The following is a 22,714-nucleotide window of genomic DNA, read 5'->3' on the forward strand; positions in this document are numbered from 1 at the left end:
GGCCCCACCGCTGGTCACGGCAGCCCCTGCCTGGCTCCTGCCTGCCCACACCATGGTCAGCCCTGCCTGCTCCTGGACATGGAGCTCAGCCAAGGCTGGTGCTGTGTGGGCTTTGCTGGTGGTACCAGCCGGACACTGGGGTGAGAGCTCCATCTCTTTATTTGAACAAAAAACATGGGCCAACCCCTGCTCTGGTGTCGCTGCCTGCTCGGCCCTTCACGCCCCGGCTAGCTTGTGCCAAGCATCGGCGGCAGGAGTGGGGAACCAGGTGAGCACTGTGTGGCTCGACCTGGAACCTCTAGAGCTCCTTTGGGCTTGGGCTCTATAGTATGCAGGGCGACACGAGGTGAAGTAAAGGGAGAGAGAGTGCTCGGAGTCCTCCAATTTCCCAGGAACAAGTTTATTCCAGCAGGTGCAGGGAGAAGGCGATGAGGGACAGGGCTGGGATCTCGAGGAGAAAGTCCAAGCCGAGCCCCTGGGCACCTCTGTGCGCCAGGTTTTAAAGCCTGTGGGCGGCTCATACAACAACCAATAATATTGCAGCAGGGGAGGTGTTGTGGGAAGGGGTTACAATACACAAATCCAATGGTAGGGACTTGGGGGAGGGAGGATAGCTATACAACCAATAGGGCATCGAGTAAGGGATGATGAGCAGGGAAGGAACCAGAACAAAAGGTGTGGTGTACATAGATTGATAGGACTTGGGGGTAGGACCAAAGTGATGGATGGGGAACAATCTGGAAAGAGGGGAGAGGTTTACAGTGACAGGCAACTGGGAACAAACTATATCGGGATAGTGGGGAGTAACTGGGGCAAACCAACTCTAAACTCAACGAAGGTGAACAAACATACTTAATGAAGGTAAACTAACAGGCGGCAACATAAACATACTTAATGAAGGTAAACTAACAGGCGGCAACACTCTGGTGGACAGGGGCTGCCCAATTTCAGTCCTGGCCAGGGAACAGGGCCAGGGGGCTCAGGGGCAGAGGGTCTCGCTTGGGAGGTGTGGGTCTTGGGATGCCCTCAAGACGGGGATGCAGCTGCAGCACAGCAGATGGGGAGAGATGTGGAGAGCGAGGATAACAGGTCAGCTTCTCAGACACTGGAATCTTTGTCTGCTCTTCTGAAGCTGCAGAGGTGCTCCTGTGGAGAGAGGAGGTGGCTGAGGCCCCCAGCTACTGCTGGCACTCAGGGACCCTCCTGAACAGCAGGGCCCAGAGCGGCCAAGGCTCCCCAGCATGGCTGGAGCTGCTGGCACAGCTTGGCCCAGCTGGACAGCTGCCCCTCAAGGCCCCAAGCAAGCAGGGGATGGCTCTGGGCAGGGTCCCTGGCCAGAAGCGGGCCCCAGAGCACCTCTGCCTTTCAAGGGCAATCTCGTCCCCGCTCTTTCTCCTGCCCACCTTGCTTTGCCTCTGCCTGCTGCTCCTGGGGCTGCTCTTGGCCAGGCAGCCTCAGTGGGAGCCAGCACTGGCTGCAGCCCCAGCGGGCTCCCCAGGACAAGGCCCAGCAATTAAGAGGCCAATGAAAGGCCTGGGCAGCAGCAGAACTCTCAGCAGAGTTATTTGGGCAACCAAGGCCTACCCACAAGTGCACAGCAGCCTCACTGGGAATGTTTCCTGACTATGAGCAGCCTTTCAAGAAGCTGTTTGAGGCCGAGATCGCAAAACACTCACCGTTTTCCCTTCTGGCAATACCAGATTCCGGCACAGCACATCATCAGGAAAACTGCTCCACCAGCCACAATGGCCATTAACTTAATCAAACCATCTGTTCCCTGGTAGAAAACTCTTCTCATGCTCTCCCAGATCTTCTGAGCATGCGCTGTGGTGCCAGCTGCATCTGTGGGAGCAATGGGCAGCCTGAGCCTGTGCTGTGCTCCACTGCTGAGCTGGCAGCACGCTGGATACAGCCAGGACGTCCTCTGTTTCCCCAGAGCTGGGGCCTGCAGGCACCTTGCCACCCCTTGGCACAAGACTGCTCAACCCCCTGAGCTCGAATGGCACAATTTCTCTGTGCTGTGCTGGTCTTCTCCAGGCAATACTTGTCAAAGACATGGATAAGGATCAGGAAAATGCCCAAGGTTTTGGAAATGCTCCAGGGCCACCCCTCTTCCAAACAGACCCTAAACCTGAACTAGCCTGAGACTGGAAATTTTCAGGGGATCTCAAGGTGTGCGTGGCCCATGGTGCAGTTTGGGTTCCCTGTCAGCTGATGCCAAATGCTTTCCTGCAGAGGCTGGGGAGAAGCTGCAGCCAGGCCAGGCTGGGAAACAGCCCTGTTGGCCATGAAAGCAGCAGTGGGGCAGCAAGGCTGCCATGGATCCCTTCCTGCTGTACCAGGCACGGCGTGTCCAGATGTGCAGAGAAAGCCCCCGGCTGCTGAGTGTCAGGAGGAGGCTGATGGACATGGACCCACCATGGCATCCCTCCAGATCATTCAGGATTATGTCCAGGTATTTGAGTTCCCCCATTGCTACATTACTATCTCCTATAGGTTTGTCCTTCTTTCTCAGGGGACCATTATATAAAGTATTTGCATTTCCCAGGAATGGATCCCACAGAACCAGTGGTCAGCCTGTGGGATCAGCAGGGAGGCACCACACACCCCCAGTGATGGGAGCTGGGCTTGCTGGCAGAATTTAGCTCAGGAGCTGGGAAAGTCCTCCCTGCAGACACACCTATAACTCAACAGCCACAGAAGCTTCAGTCATGTCTGCTGATCTGCACAGGCAGCACTGAGCCACAGGAGCAGTGAGAGGATCATGCAGGGTGAGGGCACAACCATGCACGGCTCTGTCCTGGCACCTGCAGAGATGCCACCGTGGCCAAGCCTTGGGCTCTGAGCTGGCAGCTCTCCCAGGGGGAAAGGCCTTGACCTACCCTCATAATCTTCCTCATCATCAGGCTCAGTAACTGATATGGATTGGGAATCCGGATCATCTTCATCATCAGGTTCATCTGCAAAGAAAGTCAGGACAGAACAACTCCCGTGACACTGCTGAAGATTCTTCTTCAGGCTGGAGTGGCAGTGAGTACACCCAGGTGACTGCTGCCCTCCAAGGCACTTCCTCATCTCTGCTTTCAACTCAGTAGCAAGGGCAGGGGGACCACGTGCCTGCAGTGGGCCCACAGTGGGATGGAAGGAGCCCCTTGCACGGCAGTCAGGGGAGAAAGGACTCCCTGGAGCTGCCAGCAGCTCTGAACTGAGCCTCAAGCAGGGCCAGGGCTTGGCAGCTGGAGCAGGAGCATCTCAGGTTCCCTGGGGCTGGCAAAGGAGCCACACAAGGCAGAGCCCCAGGGCACAGCCCTGGGCCCAGCCCTTCCCTCTCTGCTCTTCTCCGTGGCTGTACAGAGCACACAGAAGGAGACATTGGCATTGCACACAGGAACGAGATTGACAGCTAAATGCTCCTTCCTCCCACTGACAGCAATGCTGTGGGATCACTCAGGGCTCCAGAAGGGAGCAGGGCAAGGTTTCCAGAATCTGTCAACCTTCAGACTCTTGAGGGAAATGGCACATGAGTGAGCTCTTGCCACCTTGACACGGATTGTTCTGTGCGGAAAGGGACATTGAGAACTTGCCTCCAGCATCTGGCAAGGTCTTCAAACCGCCATTTACCAGCACTTCCAGATGCTCCATGTCACCATCCCAATCTAGAAGGGAGCACAGATCAGAACCATTCCATGGTGTGCTGGGATCCCCTTCTGCCTTAGGGAACTGGGCACTGCAAGGAGGTCACGTAAGGCCGTGGGAGCCACATGTCAATGGACATGGCCAAAGCTGCAGAGGGGCCTGAGGAAAGCTCTGGACTGGCTCTGGACATTCTCAACACCTTTTCCATGCTCTGTGCAAAATCCCTGAAAGGCAGGCACTGCCAAGGAGCAGAGATTTACATCTCAAGCCTCAGCAGGGCTCAGGCCCAGAGGCCCAGCAATTACCTCCTGGGGCTGTGCCTGGCATGGCCTCCCTTCCTGCAGCAGAGGCTGCCCATGAGCCACTGCTTCCTCTGGGAAACGCTGCCTTCAGCACAGCCTTTGGGTTCATCTCTGGAGGAAGGAAGAGCCACAGCTGGATCAGATAGAACCATTCCCCATTGAGGAGGTGGCATGTTCAAGTGGCAATATTTGTTAAAGTCATGGTTAAGCATCAGGAGAAAGGCCAGGTTATTGGGGCTGGCCAGGGCCCTCCCTCCTCCAAACAGCTCCTACACCTGATCTAGCCCAAGACCGGGAAATTGCAAGGGATCTCTGGCTGTGCGTGGCCTGTGCTGCAGTTTGGGCTCCCTGTCAGCTGATGCCAAATGCCTTCCTGCAGGGACTGGGGAGAAGCTGCAGCCAGGCCAGGCTGGGAAACAGCCCTGCAGGGCATGAAAACAGCAGTGGGACAGCGAGGCTGACATGGATGCCTTCCTGCTGTGCCAGCCATAGCATGTCCAGATGTGCAGAGAAAGCCCCCAGCTGCTGAGTCACAGGAGAAGGCTGAGGGACATGGGCTCACTATGGCGTCTCTCCAGTTCACTCAACATCTTATCCATGTGTTTGGATGTCTCCAGCGACTTACTATCCTCTGTAGGTTTGTTCCTCCCTCTCGGTGAACCTTAACAGAAAGTATTTCCATTTCAGATGAATGGATCCCACAGAACCAGGGCTCAGCCTGGGGGATCAGCAGGGACACACCACTCACCCCTGTGATGGGAGCTGGGCTTGCGTGCAGCAACCAGAAAACGAGCTTGAAATGTCCTTGATGCAGACACACCTGTAACTCAACAGCCACAGAAGCTTCTGTCACCTGGTTTGTGACAGGTTGTCAATGATTATTTCTTGTTGGGACAGTGAGAACATACCTGCATGGGGCTCCAGAGGCTTAAAATCTTCATGCAGCCAAGCTGCTGGAGGAGCCTTCCTACCACCCTCATCTGGAAGGGAGCACAGATCAGAACCATTCCATGGTGTGCTGGGACTCCCTTCTGCATTAGGAAACTGGGCACTGCAAGGGGGTCGGGGGATGGCCAAGGGAGCCAGATGTCAGTGGACATGGCCAAAGCTGCAGAGGGGCCTGGGGAGCTCTGGGCTGGCTCTGGACACTCTCCACCTTCTTTGCAGGCCCTCTGCAATATCCCTGGTGGGGCAGCGGCACCAGCCCAGGGCCCAGGGGCTCTCCCTGCCACAGAGGAAACCATTAAGCCCTGGGCCAAACTGCAGCATTCAGTGCCACAGATATCCCTACCTCCGTCCTGCCCTCTCTCCTGCCCTCCGTCCTTCAGCTGGGACAGCTCCCCCAGCCCAAGGGGACAGAGCCAGGCCCTCTCAGGGCACACTGGAGCTTTACCCTCCCCTCAGCCCTTTCCCCACCATGGGCATTCCTTGAAGCCGCTGCCAGGTTTTGGGATGTGTCTCCCATGGAGGGACCTCAGCAGAACTGCTCAGTAGCCGAGTGTCCTGAGCCTGCTCAGGATAATTCCTCTGCACTGTGCTCACACAGCCAAGCAACAGAGATGGCAGCTCAAGCCTCAGCAGGGCTCAGGCCCAGAGGCACAGCAATTACCTCCTGGGACTGTGCCTGGCATGGCCTCCCTTCCTGCAGCAGAGGCTGCCCATGAGCCACTGCTTCCTCCGGGAAACGCTGCCTTCAGCACAGCCTTTGGGTTCATCTCTGGAGAAAAGAAGAGCCACAGCTGGATCAGGTGGGGCTGTTCCCCAACAGGAAGGTGGCATCTTCAAAAGGCAATACTTGTCCAAGTCATGAATAAGGTTCAGGAAGCCATCAAAACTTCGGAGCCAGGACAGGGCCCTCCCTCCTCCAAAGAGCTGCCATTCCACATCTACCCCAAGACTGGGAAATTGCAGGGAATCTCAGGGTGTGCATGGCCTGTGCTGCAGTTTGGGCTCCCTGTCACCTGATGCCAAATGCCTTCCTGCAGAGGCTGGGGAGAAGCTGCAGCCAGGCCAGGCTGGGAAACAGCCCTGCAGGACATGAAAGCAGCAGGGGGCAGTGAAGCTGCCATGGATCCCTTCCCACTGTGCCAGGCACGGCGTGTCCAGATGTGCAGAGAAAGCCCCTGGCTGCTGAGTCTCAGGAGAAGGCTGAGGGACTTGGACCCACCATAGTGTCTATCCAGTTCACTCAGCATCTTGTCTTCTGTGGGTTTATTCCTCTCTCTAGGAGAACCTTAACAGAAAGTATTTCCATTTCAGATGAATGGATCCCACAGAACCAGGGCTCAGCCTGGGGGATCAGCAGGGACACACCACTCACCCCTGTGATGGGAGCTGGGCTTGCGTGCAGCAACCAGAAAAGGAGCTTGAAATGTCCTTGATGCAGACACACCTGTAACTCAACAGCCACAGCAGCTTCTGTCACCTGGTTCATGACAGGTGGTCAATGATTATTTCTTGTTGGGACAGTGAGAATATACCTGCATGGGGCTCCAGAGGCAGAAAATCTTCATGAAGCCAAGCTGCTGGAGGAGCCTTCCTACCACCCTCATCTGGAAGGAAGCACAGATCAGAACCATTCCATGGTGTGCTGGGACCCCCTTCTGCATTAGGAAACTGGGCACTGCAAGGGGGTCGGGGGAAGGCCATGGGAGCCAGATGTCAGTGGACATGGCCAAAGCTGCAAAGGAGCCTGAGGAGCTCTGGGCTGGCTCTGGAGACTCTCCATCTTCTTTGCAGGCCCTCTGCAACATCCCTGGTGGGGCAGAGGGACCAGCCCAGGGGCTCTGGGGACTCTCTCCCACCCATAGAGGAAACCCTCCCTCAAGCCCTGGGGAAAACCATCCCAAATGCTTCCCAGGGAGAAGGAAGTGCTGTCCCAGGAAAGGGAAGCCAGGCCATGGGCTCACCTGCTCCCTGTGCTCGCCACGGAGCAGCCTGGGCAGCCCTGTCAGGCAGGGCCACTGCCAGGAGGAGCAGGAGGATGAGGTGCAGAGCAAAGGCCATGGTGCCTTGCCCACTGCCAGTCCTGCAGCTCTTGCTGCCACCACTGTCCTGACACCGCTGTCCCAATGTCAGCACCGCTGCTGCTGCCGTCGCTGCTGCCACAACAGTCGTGGTCAAGGACTGACTGCTCGGTCCTTGTGGTGCTGTGCAACCACGGGGCTCTGGGACCTCTGTGACCTCAGAGCCTGCTGTCACCTCAGCCTGCTGTAACCCCAGAGACTGCTGTGACCTCATGGCCTTGGCTGTACCCCCCGAGTGTACTCCCATCTGTACTCCAAACTGTACTAGACTGATTGTAAATCTTTGACTTCATCAAAGGGTCATTGCTAAACAAAACCTTGGTGTTGCCTGCTGACATTGCTGGTCATGTTCTGTCCCATGAGATGCTCTTGATGGTTCCCTCTTTTCCTGGGCATGGCACTGGAGGAGGTCCAGGCCCAGGTGATGCCACTGAAGGAAATGTGCCCTCAGCCCAGGGACACTCAACACAGACTCCCCCAGCCCCTCGGGGCCCTGCTGCTGGTCACAGCAGCCCCTGCCTGGCTCCTGCCTGCCCACACCGTGGTCAGCCCCGCCTGCTCCTGGACATGGAGCTCAGCCGGGGCTGGTGCTGTGTGGGCTTTGCTGGTGGTACCAGCCAGACACTGGGGTGACAGCTCCATCTCTTTATTGGAACAGAAGAGCTGTGTCAGGCCCTGCCCTGGCAGGAGGGACTCACCTTCAGTCCAGGCCACAGAGCAGGGCAGGTCCCTTCAGGGACACCGGGCCTTGCTTTGGGTGGTGGCAGCATCTGCACAGCAGCAAGCTGGTAATGCAGCTGTGACAGGGACATCACGTATGGGCATGGAGATGTGAAATGTGTGGTGCAGGTGTCCCTGAGGGAGGTGTTTGGCCTTTCCTGTGAAGCTGCAGTGGGGAACCTGTTGAGAGAGGAGATGGCTGAGGCCCCAGCTGCAGCTGGCACACAGGGACCCTCTTGCACACTGGGAGATTCTCACTGTGCTCACAGTTTCCCTCTGAAGACTAAGAGCTGAATGTGGATGGGCTTAGCAGCTGATCTGCAGGCCAAACAATTGAGGTAGCAAAAGAAGAAATTGAGAAAATACAGGTTTATACATAGCAAGGAAGAAAGCAAGGCTGTTAGCATGGAAACCAATAAAAAGGGACATAAGGGGTATTTGCAGTGGTAATAAATGGAATTGGTTCGTGCTAACTAAATTGGAACTGTTATTAAAGTTATTTTTAGAAACAATCAAGAATCAGTGTTACAAAGCAGATATGCCCCTTTGCAGATGTTACATGTCAAAATTAAGGTACAGGATGTAGTTTAGAAGATAAGTGGTGTCTCAAGACCAAAATGGCCTTGAGATGGACCAAAATTAGAACAAATTTAAGCATTGGGCGTAAGGATTAGTAAATATAAGGCTGATTAGTAGATTAATATAACAGAAGGCTTAGTACGCACGCGCAAACCTGTAAGGTTATCCAAAGGACCATGAGGAAGAGGAGAAGCCTTCACCAAAAGACCACCAAAAGAAGACTGAAGACCTCCTAACAACAAGTGAGGCATGTGCTGTGAAGGAAAATGATGTAAAGTAAGAAAAATCAGAAACAGGAGGAAACTTACAGGAAACATTAATGAATATGTATAAGCATACAGTATATGAGTTTAGCTTGAAGTGCTTTGTTTTGAAGGTGAGGCAGGGTGGGAAGCCTCCGTACCCTGGACGGTTTTGCTTATGCTTTAATCATACTTAATTACTAGTAGATTATATATATAAATTTTAATTTTTTATTAAACTGTATTATTTTACTAAACTGTATTCTTTTACACCGCATTACTATTCAGTTTAGTAAATTGTATTAATTTTTAATTAAACTGCCATTAAGCCAAGGGACCTAGTTGTCAAAACTCTAATTTCATTTATAACAATATTTTAACAAAGAAGTTTGGTACAACAACATTGGTATTTAAAAAACATGACACAATATGAGCTATATTAACAAAGAAGGCCCCTTACGGTGACAACATTCTACTGTTCAAACTGTAATCATCTTTGTGTACTGATCAGGAGGTCAGGATTTACTCTTTACAATCCTGATGCTGAATGTCTCCTTAGGCAGTCTGGTCACAGAGAAGAATGAATCCCTTGCAGGCTGCCCCTGTTTGGACAACCTGCTCCTCACCCCAAGCCTCAGCATGTCTGACATGGCCCACCTGGGACTGACATCCCAAAACATTGATAACATTTCTCTTTAGAATTTTTCTTTATAATTAAAATCTAATTAATTAATAAAAATAAAATGTTATTTTTTATAATAATATTGTTCTGTACTTTTAGAACCTAATTTTTATATTTATATAAAAGAATTGATACAATTTTAGGAACAAAAAACATTATCGGTCCTTGGTTCAAAGTACCACAATTCCCTTCATTAATTAATTGACCACTATTTCTCCCTCTTTATGCTAATTTGTCCTACTTTTAGTCCTTTGATCATATTTTTTAATAATTTTCTCAGACAGGGTAAAAGGGACCACTTTGGGGTCCATGGAAACTTTTCTGGGGAACATTTGGGGCAGTTTTGTGTCTGGGGAGGGAATTTAGAGACAACCTGGGTGTCTGGAGGACACTTGGGGGAGCCAGGTGGGCACTTAGGGATTCTGTGGGACAATTCATGGTCTGGGGGAGCACTTGAGCGTCCAGGGGGGCGCTTGGAAGTCAGGGAGGGGAATCTGGGGACACTTCAGGGTCCGGGCGGGCACTTGGGGGGCTGTAACAGGGAATCTATGGGTCGCAGGGGATGATGGGAGCTGTAGGCGCCGGTATAATACGGTTTAATGGGGCCGCAGAGCATCACGGGAGTTATAAGCGCAGCTCCAATGGGTTCCGGTGGGTCGCGGGGCATGACGGAAGATGGAGTCATGGCTGGAATAGCACCATATGGGCGCCGCGGAGCATGATGGGAGCTGTAGTGTAGTCCCGGAAGTGGCTCGGAAGGCGCGTTTGGTGTTGCAGGGAAGCACTCAGAGAGAACTTTTCCGTCCGAGCTGTGGTTGCAGGTCCTCGGGGCGAATGTATACGGCTCGGGAGCACTTGGGGGGAACCTGGGGAGCTGTAACCGGGCTCTTTGGGGCGTGGGGCACGGCAGGAGGTTTGGGCGCGGAACTGTGTTCTGGGATGATGGGAGATGAATTCCCAGCAGTGTCTGGAAGGGGCATCTGTGGGGTCGGGAGAATTCAGGTGTCCAGGGAGGCTTTGGGGGGCTCTGAGGGGGCACTCAGGGATCCTGGAGGGTTTGGGGGAGACTTATGGGACATATGGGGGGTGATCCCGGGGTTCTGGGGAGCGCAGCGCATATTCCCAGTTCCTCACAACCTGATCTCAATTGCTCCCTGCAGCCTGCTACTCACTGCCAGGACGATCCCAGTATGATATCCCAGTATGATGTCAGTACACAGCCAGTGCAATCTCAGCCACTGCCAGGACGATCCCAGTATGATCCCAGTACAAACCAGTCCCTGCTAGTGCTGCCACTCCTGGGATCCCCCAGCCCTCTCTGTGTTCCCCCCTCCCACATCTCCCCAGAGGAGCCCCAAGGGCTGGCAGTCCCCAGCCAGGGTCCCCAGCCACCCCCAGGTTGGATCTGCAGCCCCCAATTTTCCCAGTTTCCCTCTCCTTTTCCCCGGGCTGGGTTCCCCCCGTCCCCAGCGGGTGGGAGCAGCGGAGAGCCCCACGCTGCCCATCCCGACCTGTCCCGGCTCCATCCCCGCTCCTGCCGTGGGCTGTGAGGGGTTCGGGAACGGGGCACTGAGGGTGTCACTGCTCCTGGGGGAGGAGGGGGAGGGATGGAAGAGGAGCAGGAGGAGGAGGAGGAGGGACAAATGAGGATCAGGGAAAGGAGAAGGAACCACAAGGTCAAGCACTCCCTGAATTTATAGTCCCCAACCTGTGCGATCATCACCCACCATCCCACAGGTGACTGGGGAGTGGGAGCTTTGCCCAGATATCCTGGGGGGGTCCCTGGGTTGGGTTTATTTGGGGGGGGGATGTTTGGAGATTGTGGAACTCCAAAGCTGAGTGGAAAATCCTACTTGGGGGGTCCCACCATCCTTAAGTGGGGAGATGGAAACAGGGGGAACTTTTCAGATTCCTGGCACTCTCAGCAGCCCGGGGAGGGCAGGGACCGAGCAGACAGGTGATCTCCAGTACAAGCGTGACTCCCAGCAGCTGGGACAGGGGGGAGCCCTTGAACCCCAAACAGGAGAGACCAGAGATGGGGAACTCCTGGGAGGCATTTTCAGGCTGAATTTTGGTGTTTTCTGGAGGTTTTATGGACCCCAGATGTCCGATGACTTCTAGAGATGAACACGGGCAGAGGGACCTGCAAACTCGATGTCCTCATCCCTTGTATTTCCCCAAACCAGGATTTCCCATTGCCAAACCTTGGCTGGATGGAGAGGAAGGCTGCGAGGAAGAGGAAGATGCCTCGGGACACCCAGGCAGGTGAGGAGGAAGTCAGTGCCCCTTTCTCTCTCTCTCCTGCTCCATCTCCCAGCTCAGCATGGCCCCGGCTGCAGGACAACCCCGCTGCCAAGGCCATCCTGCCGGGGATGCACTGGGGGGATCTCCTTCCCCTTCCCTCTGGCACGGAGGCAAATCCCATCCTCTCCTTGTCCTTCCTCCCCCAGACAAGGAGCTGAGGATGGAGACCAGGGAGGAAAAATCCCTGCAGCAGAACCTTGTGGAAGAGGCTGATTTGGGCAGTTCCACAGTGCAGGAATCCAATGGGGAGGAAAAGCCCCGGAGATCCCGCAGGAGGAGGGGCTCCAAACCCATCCCAGGGTGCTCTGAGGAGGAAAGACCCACCCTGTGCCGGGAAGGCGGCCAGAGATCCAGCCGGGGCTCTGAGCTGGTGGTCCATGAGCAGCTTCACAAAGGGCAGAAGCGCTACAAGTGCTTGGAGTGTGGGAAGAGCTTCAGCCAGAGCAACAGCCTGATCTGCCATCAGATGGATCCACACTGGGGAATGGCCCTACGAGTGTGGGAAATGTGGGAAGGGCTTCAGCTTTAACTCCAAACTCATCATCCACCAGCGCAGCCACACTGGGGAGAGGCCCTACGAGTGTCCCGAGTGTGGGAAGAGTTTTCAGATCAGCTCCAGTCTCCTCGTGCACCAGAGGATTCACACAGAGGAGAGGCCCTTCCGCTGCCCTGACTGTGGGGAGGGCTTCAAGCACAGCTCCACCCTCACCATTCACCGGCGCATCCACACTGGGGAGAGGCCCTTCAAATGTGGGGAATGTGGGAAGAGCTTCAGCCGGAGGTCCCACCTGATCCGCCACCAGAGGACCCACTCCGGGGAATGTCCCTATGAATGTGAGGAATGTGGGAAGAGCTTCAGCCGGAGCTCCCAACTGGCCATCCATCAGATGATCCACACTGGGGAGAGGCCCTACGAGTGTCCAGAATGTGGGAAGAGGTTTCAGACCAGCTTCCAGTTCCTCAGGCACCAGCGGATTCATACGGATGAGAGGCCCTTCCGCTGCCGTGACTGTGGGGAGCGCTTCAAGCAAAACCTCATCACCCACCGGCGCATCCACACTGGGGAGAGGCCTTATAAGTGTGACGAATGTGGGAAGGGGTTCAGCCAGAGCTCCAGCCTCAGTACCCACAAACGCATCCACACCGGGGAGAGGCCCTATGAGTGTCCCCAGTGTGGGAAGAACTTCTCAGACAGCTCTCAATTGACCAGACACAAACGGAGGCACCACTAAGGGAAGCCCTGCGTGTGCTCCAAGTGCAGGAAGAGCTTCGTGCGCTGCTCCAACTCCATCCCCCATCAGTGGACCCACGTTGGGCAGAGCCCTGATGGCCCATGTTCCCTGTAATCTGTGTTGGGAAGACACTGGGCTGGTGGTCGTTTTGGTTTCGTTCTAATTATCTTTAGATTCATCTTCATCCCTTTGGAACAGACTAAATTGGGGTAAAAATCAACAAATTAATGGCATCTACTTAATCAATGGCACCTAAAACCTCACATTTTACTAGTGCTTCAAGAGAAACTGGGAATCAGGCTGCTACTTGAGAGTATTTAGGGGTTGTGGGGTATTTGGAGTTGTCTCCATTTCTTGGCACTCAAAGAGATGAGGGGCTTCAATCTGTCACCTCAAGACCTCTCAGTGCCTCTGAATGCTACTCAGTCTTACCCCAGAATTATTCAATTCCACGCCCCCCTCCAGCTATGATGCCCTTAGTTTTAGCTTTCATATTTTTCATATTCTGCACTGCCTAGGTTTGTAGTTTTGAACTTCATATTAATTGTTAGTGTCAGAAAAAATTAATCCACAAACACCAGAGGTTTATATGCAAAAAGGAGATAGAGGAGTGCTTTCAATTTTTTCAAATAAAGGGAGAGGCCATGGGGCGTTCCCCTGGGATCTCTCTAATTTTTGGAGGGCGCAGCCTCCCTTTTACCCCAATTCCAGGCCGTACGTCCCTTCTCCCTTTCCCCATAGGCTGAGGGATTTGAGAGGTACAGACTTCCTGGTACACATGATACCTGAGACACCATCCCCCCTCTCCCCAGTGCATAATCTTCTTAGTTCTTAGCCCTTGTGGAATTTTATGGTGTTTCCCCAGTGTCTCTTTCATCTTTCAGTTGAATCCATCCCATTGTTTCTGTTATCTCTCAGTGATAGTTTCATTTTATCGGCAGACTCACGGCTTGTTTGTAAAGACAAGTGTCACTCTGATAGTATAAGGTTTTAAAATCTTAGAAAATTTGGGGACTTAGAAAGAAAGTTAGGTTTGGTGAGCCCGGGAAGAGTAGGTCCTGGCAAGTGTTAGACCTTGTACTTGCTAAAGATCATGTCAAACTGCACCTGTGTAACTGGTATATGATGAATGATACAATTGTTAGATGTGATTAGATATAATTATTGTTTAAAGAACATGAGGAACAATGTTAGGGGGTTGAGGGGGATCACAAGAAATCCATGCTTGGGTAAAAACAATGCATACAATAGAACAATGTAAGTTTAATAATTAATATGAAAGTTATATAATGATAGAGTATAAAAGTATGTTCAACTCAAAACCAAGTCAGGTCAGATTTGGGTATGTGTACCCCTGACACCCAGAGCTCTTAATAAAGCACCTTCATTTAATCATTCTGTGATTATGTGTGTTCCTGAACACTAACATTTTGGCGACCCCAGATGGGACCTTGTGAGTGCTGCTGAGCAAACTCACGACCCGATCACGCTCCAGCCGGCACCAAGGAATTCTTGGGGACCCCATCAGCTGCGACCATCTCTGCTGCTCACAATTTCCCCAGGAGAGAAAGGTAAGGTGCTTTACTGTGGGGGTCAGGAAACCATCTGATTCAGAGATCCTGGCTCTCCCTTGGAGGCAAGGCACTTTCTCTCAGAGAGAGAAAAGTATTACTCCCAGAAATCTTTGAGTTAGTTGCCTAGGCGCCGTCTGTCAGACGACTGCAATAGTGTTGCAGATCCAGCATTTGTGGTATATTTTAGTTATAATATGGAGAAACTTAAAGGGATTTTGGGCAGCAACGCTCCCATACCGGATACTTCTCCTTTGGGTGCTTATTAGCACATTGGAAACAAGGTAACACTGGGGAAGAATTACATAAGACTAAGATAATTTCGGCCAGATCTTCCCACAGAAAAAGACCCCAGCAACCCCGTCTCTTCTGCTGGTAGCTATAACCCGCTCTTCTCTCTCTTTACTTTGTTTTCTTTATCTCACCCTCTCTTCCTCTCCTCTCTCGCATAACCCTTGTTGTCACTAAAATAAAGGTACATTATTGTTGTTGTGATTTAAACTGAAATCCCTTGTGTCCGTCTTGCACTCTGAGATCAAACGAACCTCTCATGAGTCCCACTCGCGTTAGCGAATCGTGGCATTTAAACTGGAGTCACAGACAGGATTTCTGACAGACAGAAGGGGCTGCAGGTTTGTTGTGCAGTCTGTATTAGGGGAAGGACGTTTTGCTCCAGTTGCACCCCGCCCGACACTCCCAAAAGAGTGAGTGGTGTCTGGAAAGCAAGGGGGGCAACTTGAATTTCCCGCAAATTGCACACGCCGAGGTGAAAAGCACCCCGCACTCACTTGAGGGCTCTGTCTGCAGAATTTCGCAAAAGATCTCTCAGTGCAAAAGGGCGGGACTGTTTTTGTTGTTGTTGTGTGTATGAATTTTGACAGCTTGGTGTAGCAAAGAGACAACCTGAATTTTAAACTGAAGGAGTGCCTCCCAAGCAGATTTGTTCTTTTTACCCATACAGGGAAGCAAAAAGTTGTGTGTGTGTGTATAATTTAAGTTGATACCTCTCTGTAGTGGTTTTTCCCTCTGTAAAAATGACTGAAAATGTCTGCAGAAGTTAAAGCTGCATTTTACGCATGTTATGCTTTGTTAGCAAAACACAATGCCAGACCTTCTCCAGGAGGGAAAAGTTGATGCTTAATAATTGGTTTAATTTGGCAAATGTGATTGATAGAGTATGTTGGTTTTTTTCACAACATGAAATAGAATTTAAACTGGGCAAAAATAAAACTATACTCTGCTCAGTTTTGGGAGCTTGTCTTACAGCAGCTATAGAAACTCGCTTTAAATGAAGAAGTGAGGAAAGAACTACAATAGACTCCCTCCAAAACCTAGTTAAAATTTTGCAAAAACAATTGGATGAAGAAAGGAGTAAGATCAATGTGTTGTGAGTAGCCCTTCATGATAAAAAATTCAAAAAATGCTGACTTGCTAAAAGAAACAAGAGAGGGAAAGCCCTCTTATTAATCAAATTTACCCTCAAAAGGAGATAACTTGGATAAAATTGTGGGGAACACTGGTGTCTTAGTTTGAAACCTTTAATTAAAACAGAATATAAGTATAACAATGATAAGAATCCTGATCTGTATATAATAACAAAATATAAAAAAAAGGAAAAAAAAAAAAGAAAAAAAAAAAGAATAAAAAGGATTATGGGTGTCTCCCTCACGAGTCAGAGATAGAATACGTATTCCGAGTGTCTCTCACTGAAGGAGATTGAATGTGATTGAGAGAACGGGAATCCAGTGGGTACTGGGGACATGGAATCTTCTTAACAACAGGAGACAGATATAACCCATGGTCCCTAAATCAGCACGCAGCTTATTGGGCAGAGGGGCTAAACCCCTTGGAAATGGGGGACCCTGTAGCTATAGTTGGTACCCCCAACGAACTACTGGAAAACATTCACAATGTTGCCTGCTTGAAAATGATACACAAAAGAAAATTAATTGCTGGTTATGAATTACCAATGTTGTTACCTGTGAAAACTGAAATTATTACCTCTTTAATTCAAGGCCTTCCAGAATCACTTAAGCCTACAGCAATTTTTCTCATAAAAAACCCCCAAAACCATAGCAGCTATAACCCCTGTTGATAGACTAGATAGATTTCTTGGAAACCCGACTGATTGACCTGGTTCCACTGATCCTGGGTTTACTCCCTTCACCACCCCCTCTCAGCCGACAGGTTCACAACTGCGTTCTCCTGCTAGGAACCATAAAATTTGGACATGGAGCAAAGTTGCAAAAGAGTTAATTAATTACAGTAGAAATTATGGACCTGTAAAAATCCCAGAAGAAAAATCAGAGAAAGCAAAGGGTGTTAGTTACATTAGTTCTCTTAATGAAAACCCAGAAAAGAGAAAACAAATCTCTAACCACCAGTACTGGTGGTCACTAAGGATAAAGAAGAGGGTCCCCAGAAACATAATGGATGACTTATCACTTAAAAGTTGAGTAAAGTAGTTTCTAATTAACACTGTCCCAAGTTCATTGTATCGAATGCCCCATTGTATAACCCAGCACACCTCCACAGGCTCTGGGCTGTGAGCCAAAGCAGTCTCCTTCTCAGCTTCTGGGAGTGGATCCCAAACAGCCTCAGAATCAGGGAAACTGGTAATTCTGCCTCTCATGGGTGAGCAGAGAGGTGGAAGTTAGTTGTATTTAAAATGCTCGCTAGAAATAACAAAACTGGAGACATACTGATTTTAGCAATGGTGGGTCCCAAACGTGCGCCTATTACTTCTGTAGTTAACACTAGAGCCCAAATTTCTGTGTTGACCAATACAGACTAGTACAGGATTTGAGAGCAATAAATAGAATAACTAAAGATATTTACCCAGTGGTAGCTAATCCTTGCACATTGTTAACATCCATAAAAGAGAAATATAAATGGATTACTGTAATTGATTTAAAAGATGCCTTTTTCTGCATACCCCTTGACAAATATATATGATAAAAATATATGAGATAAATATATGAGACAAATATATGAGATAACACACTCAATGTATCTCAATTTTTCTGCATACCCTTGACAAAGAAAGTAGGAAACTACTTGCCTTTGAGTGGGAAAATCCAGAAAATGGAAGAAAAACTCAGCTCACCTGGACACACCTCCCACAAGGATACAAGAACAGTCCAACCCTATTTGGAAGCCAGCTATTTAAGGAGCTGGAGATTTGGACTGAGAATGAGCAAGTACTGAGAGAACAATACCTGCTGTTACAGTATGTTGATGATACACTGACAACTACAGAAGAGAAAACAACCTGCATAAAGGTAACAATTGAAATTTTAAATCAGCTGGGAATGGTAGGATATAAGGTGTCTAAAGAGAAGGCACAAATTGCCCGGCAAACTGTGATTTACCTGAGATGTGAAATCTCACACGGGCAACATAAGCTGGATATTGATCATATTCAAGCTATTTGTGCTATTCCAGAACCCCAGAACCTTCATGAGCTGCGAGTTTTCCTTGGGATGACAGGGTGGTGCCATCTATGGGTCATGGACTATGGACTAATTGAAAACCCCTGTATGAAGCCCAGAAGACGCAGCCATTTACCTGGGGCAAACCATAGAAGGAGGCCTTCCTCAAACTGAAGGAGGCATTGACAACGGCTCCGGCATTAGGATTGCCTGATTTGTCCAAAGATTTTCACCTGTTTGTGCATGAAAGATCACACCTAGCACTGGGAGTGCTGACCCAGCCTTTGGGAAGCTGGAAAAGGCCGGTAGGCTGCTTTTCCAAACAGCTTGACAATGAGAGTGCCAGATGGCCTTCGTGCCTGTGGGCAGTCGCAGCCACTGTGATGCTGAAACAAGAGGTTAGGAAACTCATGATGGGTAGAGACATAGATGTCTACGTGCCACACATGGTGACCACTGTTGTAGAACAAAAGGGGGGTCATTGGCTATATCCAAGCAGGATGATGAAATTCCAGGTAATCCTGACTGAGCAGGATGATGTCACACTAAAGACAACTAACCTCTTGAATCCAGCTTTGTTCCCACGTACCACAACTGAAGAAGGCCCATTAAAGCACGACTGTGTAGAAGTAATAGAGTACACCTATTTGGCAAGAGAAGACCTGAAAGACATCCCACTAGAGCAACCAGAATGAGAGCTATTCACAAATGGAAGCAGCTTGGTGGAGAACGGGACCAGATACGCTGGATATGCGGTAACAACAGTCAGTACAATAGTGGAGGCAAAAGCAAATACCAAATACAAATCACCAAATTCATCTGCCCAGAGGGCAGAACTGGTTGCCTTAAGCAGAGCACTAGAATTGAGTAAAGGGAAAAGGGTAAACATATGGACTGACTCAAAGTATGCTTTTGGAGTAGTACATGTACATGGAGCACTGTAGAAAGAAAGAAGACTACTGGCTTCTCAAGGTACACACGTTAAACATCAAGATGCAGTCCTGCAATTGATAAAAGCAATACAAAAACCTGAACAAGTATCAATTATACAGTGTAAAGCACACCAATCAAGAAACTCCAAAATTTGTGAGGAAAATCGAAAAGCAGACTGGACAGCTCGACAGATTGCTTGAGAAGTGCAAACAACAATGGCATTGATACCTTTAAAAGTTAATGTATCTCAATGTAATTTGCCTCCAAAACCAAAATATTCAGTAAAAGATGAGAAATTGGGACATTTGCTAAATGCACAAAATAATTCAGAAGAGTGGTATGTAACTGCACAAATAGTGTTAACCCCCTTGATAATGAGAGAAGTTCTACAAATTAAACATAACAAATGCCATTGGGGTGCAGAAACATTGGTGAAATTGCTAAAACAAAAATTAATCTTGGTATGGATGCTAACAATGGCAAAATCAACTCAGTGGCTAGACACAGGCAGAGCTAGGAAGGATTAAGATAAGAACCCTTTAGTAGAGCGAAATTTGGGTGGGCCCTAGAGTCTTTGCTCGATCCTATAGCAAACTATCAGAATAAAGAAATGTTGTACAAACTTACAGGTCAGGTAGATAAATTAGCAAGAGTGACCTGAGAAAGATTTAAAGAACTAAACATACAATTACAATTTACTACTCCTGAAAGAGCATGGAGTGTGTGGGTTTTTTAAAGGGAAGGATTGATCATTGCTGCATCCACATCCCAAATGTAACTGCAGATGTAGAATATGACATCAATCAGTTGCAACAAATAGAGCATGGAGCACAGGAAGAGCAAAAGGATTTGACTACAATTGGTTAGGCAGAATCTTCAAAGGGTTAGGGTGGAATGTGAGGTCGTGGAGTAAATCTATCATTGAGAGTGCCATAGTCTTACTAATTGTATTCTTAGCAATTTGGTTAGTTTGCAGCATCTTCAAGGTAGAAATACAGAAGAAAATGTCCTGGAACCAGAAAATAATAAAGGCACTGATGTGAGATCCACCATCTTCTGGTTCTCCAGTTCCTGACAGCATCCAGGACAGCTCACCTGGATGAGGTTTACATCAATCAAGGATTCAAAGAAGATCAAGTATAAACTCAGAAACAAGGAACTGTATCAAGTGAAAACATTTGCACTTATAGTGAAGTGAAAATGCTTTCATTTAGATATGTAATATCAAATATATAATACAAATATGTTATGATAGTAAAAGGTCTCAAAATCTTAGAAAATCCAGGGACTTAGAAAGTTAGGTTTGCCAAGCCTGGGAAAAGTTGGCCCTGGGAAATGTTAGGCCTTGTACTTGCTAAAAATCAGGTCAAAACTGCACCTGTGTAATCAGTAGATGATCATGATACAATTGTTAGATGTGATTAGCTGTAATTATTGTTTAAAGAACATGAGGAACAATGTTAGGGGGCTGGGGTGGATCAGGAGCAATCCATGCTTGGGTAAAAACAATGCATACAATAGAGCAATGTAAGTTTAATAATTAATATAGAAGTTATATAATAACAGAGTATAAAACATGTTCAACTCAAAACCAAGATGGGTCAGATTTGGGTATGTGAACCCCTGACACCCAGATCTCTTAATAAAGCCCCTGCATATAATCATTTGTGATTATGTGTGTTCCTGAACGCTAACAATTTCATCAGATTTTACTGGAATTTTGTGGGATTTTTCTGGAATTTTGTGGGATTTTTCTTGAGTTTTGCGGGATTTTTCTTGAATTTTGTGGGGTTTTGAGAAGATTTAGGGACTTGTGGGATTTTTCTGGAATTTTGTGGGATTTTTCTTGGATTTTTCTGGCTATTGAAGAGATTTTGTGGGATGCTTCTGGAATTTTGTGGGATTCTCATGGAATTTTGTGGGATATTGAGGAGACTTGAAAACTTTTGAGGGATTTTTTTTAGATTTTGTGGAAATTTGTGGAGATATTGTGGAATATTTCTGGAATTTGGTAGCATTTTGAGAAGATTTAGGGAATTTTGTGGGATTTTTTTTCAATTTTGTGGGATTTTTGTGGAAGTATGTGAGACTTTGAACAAATGAAAATAATTTTGTGGGATGTTTCTTGAATTTTGTGGGATTTTTGTGAATGTTCTAGAATTGCCTAAAATTTTGTAGGATTTTTTAAAATTATTTTTGTGGAATTTTTCGGAAATTTTGTGGGACTTTTCTGGAATTTTGAAGGATTGTTCTTGAATTTTATGGGATATTCAGGCAATTTTGTGGGATTTTTCTGGAATTTTGTGGGATGTTTCTGGAATTTGGTAGGGTTTTGAGGAGATTTAGGGAATTTTTTGTGATTTTTCTGCAATTTACCAGGATATTGATGAGATTTTGTGGGATTTCTCTGGAATTACATGGGATTTTTCAGGAATTTGGAAGTATTTTGAGGAGATTTAAGGAATTTCGTGGGATTTTTTTGAATATTAGTGGGATATTGAGATTTTTTGGGATGTTTCTGGAATTTTATGGGATTTTTCTTGAATTTTGTGAGGTTTTCCAAGGATTTTGTGAGATTTTTCTGGAATATTGTCAAAATTGGCAGAGATATTGTGGGATTTTTCTGGAATTTTTTTTGATTTTCCAGGAGTTTTGTTGGAAGTGGAGGAGATTTTGTGGGATGTTTCTGGAATTTGGTGGGATTTTTCTGAAATTTTGTGGGATTTTCCTTGAATGATGTGGGATTTTTTTCTAGATTTTCTTGGAACTTGTGCAGATTTTGTGGGATGTTTTGTTATTTGGTGGGGTTTTGAGAAGATGTAGGGAATTTTGCGGGATTTTTCAGGAATTTGTGGGATTTTTCTTAAATTTTGTGGGATGTTTCTGGAATTTTGTAGGATTTTGAGGAGACTTGAAGAATTTTGAGGGATTTTTCTTAGAATTTGTGGAAATTTGTAAAGATCTTGTGGGATGTTTCTGGAATTTTGTGGATTTTTCTTCAATCTTGTGGGATTTTTCTGTAATCTTGTGAAATTTTTCAGGATTTTTTCAGAAATTTGTGGAGATTTAGTGAAATGTTTCTGGAATTTGGTAGGGTTTTCAGAAGATTTATGGAATTTTGTGGAATTTTTATTGAATTTGGTAGGATTTTTCTGGAATTGTGTGGGATTTTGAGGAAATGTTTTGGAATTTTGTGGGATGTACCTGGATTTTTTGTGGGATGTTTGTGGAATCTTCTCAGCTTTTTCTGGAATTTTGTAGGAAATTGGAGAAAATTTTGTGGGATGTTTCTGGAATTTGGTAGCGTTTTGAGAAGATTTAGGGAATTATGTGGGATTTTTCAGGAATTTAGTGGGATATTTCTGGAATTTTGTGGGATTTTTCTTGAATTTTGTGGGACATTTCTTGAATTTTGTGGAATTTTTTTGGCATGTTGTGGAATGTTTTGGCATTTTGTGGGATTTTAGGGAGACTTGAAGAATTTTGAGAGATTTTTCTTAGATTTTCTGGAAATTGGAGGAGATTTTGTGGGATGTTTCTGGTATTTGGTGGGGTTTTTGTTGGAATGTCTAGGAAATTGTAGGAGATTTTGTGGGATGTTTCTGGAATTTGCTGGGGTTTTTGTGGCATTTTGTGGCATTTTGAGGAGACTTGAAGAATTTTGAGGGATTTTTCTGAGATTTTGTGGAAATTTGTAAAGAATTTTGTGGGATGTTTCTGGAATTTCATAGCGTTTTGAAAAGATTTAGGGTATTTTGTGGGATTTTTCTTCAATCTTGTGGTATTTTTCTGCAATTGTGTGGAAATTGGAGGAGATTTTGTGGGATGTTTTTGGAATTTGGTAGGGTTTTGAGAAGATTTAAGGAATCTTGTGGCATTTTTGTGGAGTTTTGTTGGCCTTTTGTCCTTCTTTAAGGCCAATTTAGGAGGAAAACTCCAAGTGGGGGTTTCCCCAGGGAAATGACCCCTCCCCCCCCAACTGTTCCGGGAAAGGAAAAAAATTTCCTTGGAGAGAAGTGGGAAAAGCTGTTTATTTAACAGAAATTTGTTGCCGCC

The 22,714-nt window shown here is 47.9% G+C and overlaps 1 protein-coding gene across 1 annotated transcript in view; it reads left to right on the plus strand.

The window, feature by feature from the left end:
- LOC147646801 (uncharacterized) overlaps nt 1-22,714 on the plus strand; it is a 442,845-nt gene that overhangs the window by 249,957 nt on the left and 170,174 nt on the right. Inside the window, exon 4 of the mRNA XM_086872948.1 lies at nt 11,958-12,713. Coding sequence (XP_086729074.1) covers nt 11,958-12,713 — 756 coding nt within the window. The remainder of the gene's footprint in view (nt 1-11,957; nt 12,714-22,714) is intronic.

This window comes from Cyanistes caeruleus, unplaced genomic scaffold, assembly GCF_971803275.1.
Source record: "Cyanistes caeruleus unplaced genomic scaffold, bCyaCae1.hap1.1 HAP1_SCAFFOLD_78, whole genome shotgun sequence".
NCBI lineage: Eukaryota > Metazoa > Chordata > Aves > Passeriformes > Paridae > Cyanistes > Cyanistes caeruleus.